General features: G+C 43.6%; 1 protein-coding gene across 5 annotated transcripts in view; it reads left to right on the forward strand.

Annotated features, from left to right (window-relative positions):
- Positions 1-5,235: 5,235 nt before the first annotated feature.
- The window catches only part of Uchl3 (ubiquitin C-terminal hydrolase L3), a 44,143-nt gene continuing 36,415 nt past the window's right edge, over positions 5,236-12,963 (forward strand). The window contains exon 1 of one of the 5 annotated variants that reach the window (XM_050144708.1): positions 5,236-5,245. Coding sequence is in view for 3 of the 5 variants with exons in the window: in XM_050144705.1 (XP_050000662.1) it covers positions 5,701-5,889 (189 nt within the window). In the remaining 2 variants the exon portion in view is untranslated. Of the gene's footprint in view, positions 5,246-5,329; positions 5,890-8,869; positions 10,302-12,963 lie in introns of those variants that run through there. The other 4 variants (XM_050144705.1, XM_050144710.1, XM_050144706.1 and 1 more) reach the window with 4 other exon arrangements.

The following is a 12,963-nucleotide window of genomic DNA, read 5'->3' on the forward strand; positions in this document are numbered from 1 at the left end:
GACTACAGTAACAGTAGGAAACCAATTCAAGGCGATTTGTTACTGATGTACTGGGAATTTAGAACCTTTTAAACCCCAACTGAGGTCCCTTTCCATCATTCTGCTGGGTGACTTGTTAGATTTTCTGAGTGTTAGCTTTCCTGTCTATAAAGAGAGGACTACTAATGTTCCTCAATGTTTCATTCGAGTGTGTAAATGCGATCACGTATGTAGACACAGCAAAGTTCCTCTGTGCCACAGTTCTGAACAAACACTGGCAGTTTCTGTCATCACCATGATCCCCAGCCTTCCAAAGTCTGTCATCTGTCTGAAGCATACCTCCTCCTCCTCATTTTAAACACAAGGAAACAGAAGTCCAGGTGTGCTAAACAGTTAGCTCCCAAGTAAAACTACCAGCAGTGTGGCGTAACACACGGTTGAAGCTCTAACCTCAGAGGACTCCAGAGAGATTCCAAAGCCCCAGTGTGCCCCATGGAATCCTCCAGTGATCCCTGGGGATTGAATGCTATGCTTCAGGCTATTCAGGAATATGAGTTATGTATTGTGTAATCAGCGGCTAACATAAACAAAGATGGACACCCTGGGCTAGACACAATTAATATTCCTAGCAAGCTAAGGTTTTTCATAGCTTAAAGAAAGGCTTAAAATTCTTAGCTTTTGAGCCAAATCTGACCAACCCATGTATTAAAACAGCAGCAATGAAAACAAAATGAACTGTTCTATAAACACAGAAATTTTGCCTGGCCAATCAATCATTCACGTAAAAATGGTGACATCCAATTGTCATCGTTTCTCCTCTGTTGCTCAGACAGCAGCAACCAAGGGAGAGAAGGCTCACTTTACCTCACATTTCCTCATGGCAGTCTCTCACTGTGGGGAGCAGTGGAGTGTCCGGAGCTTTACCTCACACTTCCACGTGGCAGTCTCTCACTGTGAAGAGCAGTGAAGTGTCCGGAGTTGGACACACCTGCTCACAGCACTCCCACACCAAGCAGCAGAGAAAGAGTGAATGCAGGCATGCTAGTCCAGAAGCCGCTACCTAGGGAAAGATGGTCCCCATGGGGGATGGGTCTTCCTGCCTTAATGAAGGTCGTTAAGATAGTCTCCCACAGATCTGGCTATATGGCTGCCCCCTCACCCCAGAGAGATTCTTCAAGCTGACAAAACTAACCATCACAGTCGTCAACCTTTGGCTAAAGGGAAGAGCATACAGTTTGGTTTGTGTTTGATATGTGCTTGTGTGTGTGTGTGTGTGTGTGTGTGTGTGTGTGTGTGTGTGTGTAGGCCAGGGGTCAATGTTGGCTATTTTTCTTTATTGCTCTCCACTGGATTATTTTTTGGGACAGGGTCACTCACTGAACACGAAGCTCATTGATTTGGTGAGACTAGCTGGCCTGCAAGCTCCAAGGATTGTCCTGTGTCCGCCTCCTTAGCACTGGGATTACAACTGTAATCCCAACACCCCAGGTGGGTTTTTTTTTCTCCTGTTTTCTTTTGTTTGGAGACAATATCTCACTATGTAGCTCAGACTAGCCTGGAACTGGCCATGTAGACTAGGTTGGTCTCTTCATGTTAAGCACTATAACTAAAGGTGTGGCCCGCCATATAAGGTTAACACCATTTTTTTTTTTTTACTTGAGTACTGGACATTTGAACTCTGGTCCTGTCCTCATGTTTGCACAGCAATACCGTACCTACTTAGCTGTCTTCCTAGTTTCCTAGCTAGAGACACTTTCAAAGGTGTGATATAAAGAGGTGAATTGTCGGGCTTATGGACACGCAGTCATTTTCTGGTAGTCACGATCTAGTGTTGAGGATTATTGCTGCATATTGGGCACAGGTGTCATCACTGTGTAATACCGGCGTGCTTTTACTTGCAAGGCTGTGTTTAAATTGACGGTTTGGCCGTACAACCCAGGATTAAGTCAGATGACAGGGCACTACAGGTGCATCAGAAGGACAGCTGAAACCATTTCTTATTAATAAAAGTAATAGAGGATAAAAAATAGTCAGGGTAGCATGCCATGAATGGGTTGAAGTTAAATGTAGTTAAAAAGAGATGTTGATCCCCTTGGGACAGTTGAGTTGGACTTGAATCTGGGCTGATTACAACCATTGTGCTAAACGTAGGACAAGTGTTGAAAAATATTGAATTTCATTCATTCCTTTTTTTCCCCCTTCCTGAGGCAGGATAAATGTGCATGTTGTTCAGGCTGGTTTCAAACTTGCAATTCTCTTGCTTTAGCCCCTAAGCTGCTGGGTTGGTTACAGGTGCATGCCACTGCACCCAGACATATTCATCAATTCTTTAAAAAATTTAATTATACATTTAAAAATCTCCAAAAACCTGTTGCTGCTCATCAGTTCTGCTGACGGTCACCTACGTGGCACTGTGACTCAGTTGTTTGTGCAGAAGCAAGCATGACCTCGCTCATAGCTCTTCCACATGACTCTTGAGTTATGAGAATCACAGACTCTGTAGGTATTACGTTTAATTGCCACTTAAAGTGTCTTTTAAAAGATTATATTGTGATTTGGCATAACATGAGATTGTTGCTGGTGGAAAAAGTATGTAGAGTGGGTTTTAGGGTGATATAGATTACTAGGGGAATGACCCTCTTTCTTCCTTGCTCTCTGTCTTTTCTTCCCATCTCACCTCTGTCTTCTGCCTTTCCCTCTCTCTTTTTCCCTGTTTCTCACTTCTCCCTCCCCCCTCTAACAGTGTCTCTCTATATAACTAATGCTAAGTTCCACTAACTTGGAACTCACTAAAGAGCAGCCCCAGCTGGTTCTACTTAGGACAGTCCTCACCATGATCCTCCTGCCTTGACTTCTCAACTGCTGGGGGTTGCAGGCATGCACCACCAGGCACAAGTGGGAACTCATACAGGGGGTGGGGTAGGTCTGTACATGTCTGTGACTGACTGCAAAAATACAGCAGTGTTATTGGTAAATTTGCAAATTAGCCTTTGCAAGATGAAAGAAATCAAAACCCAGAATCAATAAATAAAGCAAATGGGCAGAATTTGGTCTCCTAGGAGAAAAAAAAATTTCCAAAGCCATATGGTGAAGGATGTAGACAGTGGGAAGCTTAAACACTGGGTGCAACGGTACTAAATGACGGGCCCCATCTTGTATTTAGTGAGGCAGAGGCAGGCAAATCTCTGTGAGTTCGTGGCCAGCCTGATCTACAGACCGAGTTCCAGGACAGTCAAGGATGTTACAGAGAGAAAACCTGTCTCAAAAAACAAACAAACTAATAAAAAAAGGAGATTAGAAGTCAGATATGTTTGTATGGTTTTGGGGGAGTCTGAAGTTGTATGGGGTGCTAGGACAACTTTTCTAAGGTGAAAGACATGTTGCCATCATCCTTGTTTGGTGAAGACCCTCCAGAGTTGATGCTTTGGGGTCACTATGCTCCTGCCAACAATTCCTCCTCCATGTTCTGTAGCTGAGCCCAGCAACCTCATTGGTTTCCCAAGGTAAAATTGGGTGGGATTGTATTTGGTTTGCAATTGGGATCTCACAAGGAGGCAAACATGGCCTATGTCTACCCAGGAAGAAATTCTCATGGAAAGTGGATGAGGATGTTGTATGGAGTACTAGCCAAGCAGTAAGAGGAGAGACACGGTATAGAACCTCAGGACTCTGGAGCAAGAGAAGTGGTCTGGCAATTCCCCTGGCAAGCCAACCAGCCTCAGCAGAGACTGAGAACGTGGCAAGCACCAGAGCAGATCCATGAACCAGACATTGCCAGATTTACCAAGTCACAAAGTTGGGCAGATACTGCAACAAGGCATCAGATAGATAGGAAGGAGTCAAAGGATTGGAAAAGCCATTGAGGTATAAAAATAATAGCCAGAACATGTGTGGGAGACTAAAGTTGGAAATTCTCCAAGAAAGACAATTTCAGTATAACAACATTTCCCCCACTTCTTAACTAATCTCTCCCTGAATTCCCTTTCTTGGAATCAGAATAGTAATATGTCAGGTCAAAATTCTGTAGTCATGACTTTGGACTCCTACATATCAAAAAGGATTTCTCCTTGTAATGATATCTTTGTAATCTGCGTCTGCCTCCTTGTCCCCAAGAATTGCTACCTTAATTGTGTAAACTTTTCTCTTCTGCATTTCCCACGTAATTGATAGATGGTATTTCTGCATCCACAATCATGCTCTTCCCCTCCCCTTTGTGATACTGAAATGGAACCCAGGGCTTCATGCACGCTAGACAGGTGTTCTGCCATTCCACTACTTCTCCAGCGTCATTCCTCAGACATTCTTCGAGAATTTACTACGCACTGGCCATTGAGTCAAACCCTAAAAATGTGAAGAAAATGAAAATTTTATTACATCTGGCATCCCGGAATTTAGCAAGAAGGAGAAGGTACATTGAAAATGCTGTTTAAAGTCCTTTCATTTGTACCAACATCTAGTATATTGATTCATCTTTCGTAGAAGCTCCGTATTGTTTCTCAAGCAGAACTGAGTGTCTAGCTACCTATCACCTATATCGATCACCTGCCTATTACCTGTCTCTCCGGCAGTGAGATAGCTGGCAAAGCCAACATTTCATTTCAGTATCCTCACAAAGAAGCAAGGGAACCATGATTCCACGGAGTCAACCTCTGGCTTGGCTGCCTTAATGCTAGCAAACCCGTCCCAACCTCCGAGTGGGACTCCGTGACGCGTCCCCTAGAGTTTCTGGTTGGCATTGCACGAAAGTGAGAGCGCCTGCAAGCACGCGGCCCAGGTCAGCATGTGGCGCATGCGTAAAACTTGGGGCGCTCGCACCGGGCAGGGAGAGTCCAAGTGCAAGGGGGAGGTCACTGTTGATTCTGGCTTTGTTTTCCTCGTGAAATGTGACACAGCTCATATTCCTCACGTTCTCTCCGCCTGCTAATTTAAACGGTGATATCCGAGTGGCTCCTTTATAGGACGAGGCGAAGAGTCCGGGGATGGGGACCTCCTCTTGTTGACCTCCCCCCGCGCGGTGGCGTGTGGATGGTGCCGGCCGGAGCGCGCGGGGGCGGAAGCGGCGGCGGCGGCGGCGGCCGCTGTCAGAGCTGGAGAGCGGCCGGCGGAGTCGTCATGGAGGGTCAGCGCTGGCTGCCGCTGGAGGCCAACCCCGAGGTGAGCGCGGCCGGGAGCCGCAGCCGGGGACCGAGCGAGTCGGGAGGCCGGCGCCGGTTCGCCTGCGCGCGTCCCTAAACCCTCTTCTGTCTCGTTTCAGGTCACCAACCAGGTGAGTGCGGTGTCTGTCACCCCGGACCCCGGAGCCCTTTCTGCTTTCTCCGCCAGCCTCCTCGCTGCTGGCCTTCGCCTCTGCATCCCCGAGGATTCAGGGATCTCATCCCGGGAGCCCCCTCTCCCCCGCCCCGTCTGTGGCTGTGGCTGTGGGCGGCTCCGCCCCTTTCAGGCCACCACCTGGCTCCTGGAGATGCCCGTGCTCCTGGGTCCCTCGCCCGGACCCCAAGTCACCAACGCTGCCGGGGGCCTTGGGGTCTGAGATTTGCTTGGCGCTCCCTTGGTATCCACCCCCTCGTTCCTCTTCCCTCCTGGTTTGACTCCTTGCTTTTGCGTTTCGTCATGTTCCCAGCCCCTGTCCCTTCTAGGTGACTAATTTACCAACACTTCCTGACTCCCGGCTTCGTAAACTTGCCCACCCAGTTCTGGTAATTCCATCCACCAACCTATACAATGAAATCACCTTCCAGCAATCTTCTCTTGCCCCATCAAGTTGCTTCTCTTCCCTGCCACGCCCCCTTTCTCTTCCAGTCTGCAAGATGTGGACCACGTAGTTTTTGCCTTTTGTACCATACAAAGCCCGGATTAATTGTCATGCCGTTCTTGGCCACCTGCACTGAAGATTGGGCCTGGGGATGGCAAGTGAGGATGCTTTAGCTCCTTAATTAGGAAACACCTATTAGTGATAATCTTTTATTTGCACAAGTATGTATTGTCTTAGCCTGCTTCTTCTGCTCTCAACATTTAGTTCACCTTTGACCATGCTCTTTTCTAATATCTCCCTTCTCATCGCCAAAGGATAAAGATTTATCGTCCACTTTAAAAGAATGTTTTTTTGAGGCCAAACATCGTGGCACATGCCTACAGTATCAACATGTGGGAGGCCGAGGTAGGAGAATTTTGAGTTTCAGCCCAGTCTGGACTGAGACTGTGTCTCAAGCCTCCCCGTCTCGCCATCCCCCATTAGTGGTGTTGTTTTTGAATGTGGTTTTGGTTTTCAAAGCTTTTTTTTTTTTTAGCAAATTTCTTATATAAAGCACGTAGGCTTTACGTTAGAGGCGACATACTTTGACTTTTTTCAAAACATTTCTACTGCATTTATTTATTTTGTGTTTGGATAGGTGACAGGCATGTGGGGGCTCAGAGGCCAGCTTTCTAGACTCAGTTCACTCTTTCCCGCCGCTGAGTCCTTGATGGTGGCAAAAGCCTTTACTCACTGGTCCAACTCCCTGTATCTTATTTGAGTTTTATCGTGTGTTTTTGTTCCTATCTCAGTGCCTACCTCCTAGGTCAGGTGGCTGCGCAGAGTTCAAAGTTTAAAACCCAGCGCTTACCTGAGAATGTCAACTCTCTTTTGTTCTCACCCTTTTGAAATCTGTCATCTCTTTTCCTAACACATTTTATCTTCTTTATCAAGAGAACATTTTTTACACTTTACCGATAAGTAAATATCTTTTGTTCATTGTCTCTTCTTAACCACTGTCGTCCTCTCGGTGGTAGCTTGCTAAGTTCTCAGATGGTACGACTCCAACAGCGTGCCTTTCTAATTATGTTACCTCTCAGATACATCTTAGGATCCCTGTCAGCTTCCACAGACGCTGGTGGTGAATGTGTCCGGTGGACAGCTGTGTGTTGAGGATGTGCCATTATTGCACTGGATCCTGTAATCTCTGAAGGAGGTGTGGCTATCTCATTGCTTAGGCCTTTGATTTCTTTCATCGGTGTTTGATTGTTTGAGCACATAGATAGCTCTTAGAAATTTTTGTTGGATACCTACAAATTTGATGGGTTTTGGTGTGCTCTTGTAAATGGTATTGCTTTAAAATTTTGTTTTTGAGTTCTTTGCTACATATAGAAGTCTAATTTAAAAATCTGCCTACATTCTCTACCTTGCTAAATCCAAGTGTGCCTCTCCCTTTTTTGTAGGTTCTTTGAGGATTTTCTGTACAGACAGTTGTGTTCTCTGCAGTCAGATGCTTATTCCTATTTTAAATACCTTTATTTCTTTTTCTTGTCTTATTGCAGTTGGTCATATCTTACGTATGAATTTGAAGTATCTTCTTTCTGATCTCACTTCGGCAAGCGTTTACTCTTTCATTCTGAAGTGTGGCAGGGATTTCATAGACGATTTCTCAGGCTGAAGAAGTTCCCAGTTTTCCTAATTTGTAAATATTTTTATTATGAATTAATGTTCAGTTTCCCCAAGAGATTTTTTTGGCACTTCTTGAGATGCTCATAGAAAGAAGAAATATTTGTATGTGTATGTAAAAGGAACAATTATATGGCCAGTATTACTCTGGTACCTAATCAAGGCAAACTGTAAGAGGAAAAACTGGACTTGATAAATTAAAAGTGCATTTAATTACATTAATTAAATAATATTTTGAGGTTACCTTTTGTATTACCAGTTGTTTGAACAGAAACTAGTTATGCTTTGGTGGTAAAATATTCTTAGTTTTCTGTTTTTCTTTCCAGTGGGAAGACAGGAAGTAAAATGAGGCAAGTAAATCTTTAGCAGTTGTTGGAAGTGCAATGAAGAAGTTAGCAAGGTGTTACAGTTGGAGCCTAGTAGGCTGGCCAGTGACAGAAGGTCCCTCTGAGCTGACTTAACTAGAGATAGAGTTGTGTGCTGTATCTACTGTGCTTTGGTGTGGCGCGGGCTTCAAAATTCTCTTTCTAGCCACATATGATGGCAGGCAACTATGATCCTAGCTCTGGGGAGACCGAGGGAGGAGAATCAAGAGTTTGAGGCAACGTGGTCTACAGAGTGAAACTGTCTCAGATTTTTTTCATTATTAGAGAATGTGTTTTTATTTAGAGAACGGGCAAGTATCTTAGAAGTAGTTAACTTTAACCAGAATTTTTTTGTTTATCAATGTCCACATTCTATGCAGGGCTAAGGATGGAAAATAAGTAGAAATTTGATTAAGTGACTTGTGATTTGGAGAATTATCCTAGCAGACCTTGAATTCACCGTCCTGCCTTTGCTGCCCCGGGTAGGCTACAAGCACAACACCTGGCCATCCCTGGCTTCTCCTGTTTCTTTAGCCTAGTGGGGTCACAAGAGGGCCACCTGCCAGTTACAGCCTTGGTAACTGAGTTTGAGCACGCACTGTCTTATGCTGTGATGATGCTTGGTGCTACATTAGAGTCATTGAATGTCTACAGCCTGAAGGTTAGTGTTAACTGCTAGGCGTCATCTAGTTCCCTGTGTGGTAGCAGATCTGACAGTGCATTTTTTATTTTTTATTTTTTTGTATCCTGTCAGCCCCTTAAAGATATTTTATCATGCTACAGATTGGACTTAAAATAGAATCATTTAAAAAAGAATTTAAGCTCTACCTTATTTACATATATATTTTTAAATGGATAAAAGTAGCTGATGGAAAGTTGCAGATAACTGAGCATTAAGAAATTACAACTTGTTCAAATAGTATGGTTGATGATCTTTGTAACCATTGTACTAGATTTGGCATGTAGTTTTTTTATTTTGTGATTTATCTTTTGAAAATCTATATAGCCATTATCCACCTCTGTCTGTCTGTCTGTCTGTCTGTCTGTCTGTCTCTCTCTCTCTCTAGAGTTGAGAGAGTTGTAATTTAGAAAATGATTTCCTTTTTAAAATAGGGAGCTTCCCTAGAATTATTCTTAGTTATGATGTTATTGAGGACATAACATTTTCTTGTTTCATATCTAAAGGCAACTTAAACTACTTTGACATAGTTCTGCTACTTAATGTAAATGTTCCAAGTTAGAAGTAGAGTTGGAGGTCATTTGCTAGATTGTTATCAGAAAATAATCCAGGAATTCTGTAAGTAGATCCTACTTTTGGGAGACAAGCAGGCAGGCCTTGATACCCTGTCTCCTGTAGCTTCTGCTGTTGCTACCACCTCACCTCTGTCCTCCTTGTCTTTATTCTTGTCTGACTCACTTCCATACCCACCATTTCACAGTGCCTTAGTTAGAGTTTTACTGCTCCGAAGAGACACCACAACTACAGCAACTCTTTTTTTTTTTTTTTTGAGACAGGGTTTCTCTGTGTAACAGCATAGCTGTCCTCCGGGAACTCACTCTGTATATAGGCTGGCCTCGAACTCACAGAGATCTGCCTGCCTCTGCCTAAGGAATAAAGGCGTGAGCCACTACCTCCCAGCCACAATAACTCCAATAAGGAAAACATTTAATTGGGGTGGCTTACTTACACTTCAGAGGTTTAGTCCATTATCGTCATGAAGTAAATTGTCTTCTTAGGCGTGACCTGAGCATATATGAGACCTCAAAACCTGCCTCCATAGTGACACAGTTCCTCCAACAGGAGCACACCTCCTAGTAGTGCCACTCTCTTTGTGGGCCATTTTCTTTCACACCACCATACATAATATTCTTGTCACTTCAGTAGTGACCACACTTCTTACATACCCACGGGCTGCTTTTCTGTCATCGTGTCTCATGGCCTTTTAGTGGCATTGGAAGAACAACCTGTTCCATCCTTCCTGAAACATCACGCTTTCGTTTTTACTTTTCTGATACTTGATGGTTTTTCTAAGTCCCCAGTTACTTCTTAGGTCATCTCCCTTCTGCCCTGTATGAAGTTCCTCAGGAATTCCTCTGTGAGATTAACCGTGATTGTCAACTTGGTGTGTATATCTGTGATGAGGATTTTCTAGATTGGGTTTACTTTGGTGGTGGGAAGATCCAACCAAATTTGTGGGTACCATTTCATGGATATAGAGTCTAGGACTGAATGGAAAAGAAAAGTCACCACTCAGCAGGTAAAGGTGCTTGCCACCATGTCTGATGACCGGAGACTTGTCTGTAGGACCTTCATGATAGAAGGAGAACACCAACTCTGGAAATTATCCTCCAGAGGTTGCTGTGGCAAGTGTGTACACACACACACACAAAAATATTTTAAAGAAAAAAATAGAAGAAGAACTGATGGCCAGCATCCTCTCTCTGCTTCCTGACTGTACATGGAGTGACCAGCTGGTTCGTGTCCCTGCTGCCATGCTTCCCCCACCACGATGGCCTGTAACCTCCAGCTGTGAGCCAGAGTGAGTCCTTCCTTCTTTTAAGTAGTTTTGGACAGTTGTCTGGTCACAGCACCAAGACAAGTAACTAATAGGTTCCTTCTACGTAATCTTTTCTTGGTGCAGTTTTCCCTAAGGACGTTTCCTGTTACGTTGCTTTCATACTGTGTGTCATCACATAGATGGCCCCAGTGGCCCTCTCAGCTTTCCTTCTCCACCATATTGAAAAATTTTGATATTTCCATCTGGATGCTTATAATACTTCAAACTTAATATAACTGAAAAAGAAATGTGAATTTCCATCCTCTGTCTTCCAGAGGCATTGCTGTCTCTCCTTTGCTCCAGCCAATGGTAGAGACTCTTCTGCCCGGTCATGCCATTTTGAAGTTGCTATAGTGTATGACTTGGCTCTCTTTTCTGTGTCTGCCTTCCGAGACCATTGCTGTCTAACCTTTTTGTACTGTTCTGATCACGCAGACCGTCTTCACAGTGCAAGCCCTCAGCTGCTGTAGACGTCTAACTACTTGGGCTTGTTTTTCTTCCCTAAAGTCTGTTGTCTGTGTGCTGTCATCCCTGCTTTTGGTTGGTATTAGAAGAATGCACACAATATCTTGTAATTTTCTGCTTCAGACACTAGCAGCCTTCACTGCGTGTGTTTTAGATACAATGGAATTGCCTCACTGAGGTTAGTTCAGGAGGCATTGCCCTTCTCTGCCCAGACTGGGCTTCAGTTTCAAATGCTGAGGCTCTTCCCACTTCAGAGTCTTCACTTGCTTTTGCTTATCCTTTCCTTGAATAGTTTGACTTGAGATATTTTATGGCTTTTTTTTTTTTTTGTCATTTATGGCTCAGTTTCAAGATGAACCAGTTTTTCTTTGGTGACATAACTTTTCTTGTTTTCCTTTCCTTTTTCTTCCCCACCCCTACTCTTTTTCAGATTCCCGTTTTTCTTTTTACACTGGGTTTTGTAATGCAGCTGAGGCTACAGTAGTCTTCTTGTTTCAACTAGGATTGTAAGACTAAGCCACCACTGTAACAAGTCTTTCTCTATCCCACCATCTCCAAAATTGTAACACGCAAACTTCTTATGAAAGCTCTGCCTATAGCCTAGGCTTGTTTCTAATTAGTTTTTATAACTTAAGTTAACCCATTTTTATTAATTTATGTCTGTTGCGTGGCTCTTGGTTGTTAACCTCTCCTACCCGTCCCGCTTACTCTGCACACAGATGTTCCACAGCAGCCATATTCAGTTGATTTCTTCAGAATACTTTGCGAAGTTATCTTATTTGTTTCTTTTCTCTTTGTTTTTTGGTTTGGTTTTGTTGTTTTTGAGACAGAGTCTCTCTGTGTAGTTCTAGCTGTCCTGGAACTGGTTATATAGACTCTGGCCTCACACTCAGAGGTCCTCCTGCTTGTACCTCCTGAGTGCTGGGATTGAAGGCATGTGATACCATGGCCAGCTATGTGACATTTTCTTTACCACTAAAATGTAAGTTCTTTGAGAGTAGAGAACGGACTGAAGTGTCATGAGTGTCTCATGGCCTTCAAGGAGCTGCCAGCTCATAGATAGCAAAGAATGAGTAGAGCTTCTGAAGCTGCTTTTCTGCCCTGGAAAATTCCTCAGAAGTTTATGTGGTAATGGATCCTTCCCTGAATATTTCAGTGAACAGAATTTATCTTCTAAGTTGCTTTGGTTTTTTTTTATTGCAGCAATGAGAATAACATGTAATTAGTAAAGTAATATTTATTTTTACTGGAACAAATTTTGCTTTCTTACAACTTTTAATTGTTCATTAGTCCTTCCATTCAAGGCATCTAGCACAAATCTAATTGCTCTTTCTTGATATTACTAACACGGAGGCCAAGGTTCAGTAATTTAAGTCCAATCTGAACATGTTGTTCTGTATCAGTTACCTTTCCGTTGCTGTGATAAACGGCATGGCCAAGACAACTAAGGAAGAGCGAGTTTGTTTTGGCTTACCGTCCAGAGGCTTAAGAGTCCCTGCCGAAGGGGAACATCAGCTGCAGATGCCGGCATGGTGGTGGGAACAGCAAGCTGAGAGCTTACATCTTGAATCACAAGCACAAAGCAGGTCACAAACAAGTAGGTTGAGACTGTAAACACACAAAGCCCACTTCCAGTGATATACTTCCTAGAGCAAGACGGCATTCTGAAATCTCTCCAAACACCACCACCCACTGTGGACCAGGCGTTCCTGTACGTGAGTCTGTGGGAACATCCTCATTGAAGCCATCACACCATGTCTCCCACTTTGAGGATTTTGGGTCAGGGTCTTTGGGGTCCTCCTCTTGTCGTTACCCTTTCTGAAAGTGGCTGTGTTCAGGGCTCTTCCGTAATTCATGCTGCATCTTCTTTGCTTGGTATGGTGGACTGTTGCTATTGTCCTGAATGATGCTTTTCTCAGAAAGCCAACAGTGTGTCACCTTTTGATAATTTTACTTAGTCCATATTGAGCCAGCGATGAAATAAATCTTTTTTTTAACTTTCACATAAAATATTTTCAGTGATTTCCTATTCTCAGGTTGAGGAAATTTGATCTTGTCTAATTTTTAGGCAGTCTGTTAAAATTTATTTTTTGGTTCCTAAACTATTATTTCTCATTTAACTTATTTCCCTTGTTTCATGCATAGCAATCACTACTAGTGTGCTCTTATTGGCCGTGAT

Source organism: Alexandromys fortis, unplaced genomic scaffold, assembly GCF_014885135.2.
Source record: "Alexandromys fortis isolate MF-2015 unplaced genomic scaffold, M_Fortis_MF-2015_v1.1 scaffold_43, whole genome shotgun sequence".
NCBI lineage: Eukaryota > Metazoa > Chordata > Mammalia > Rodentia > Cricetidae > Alexandromys > Alexandromys fortis.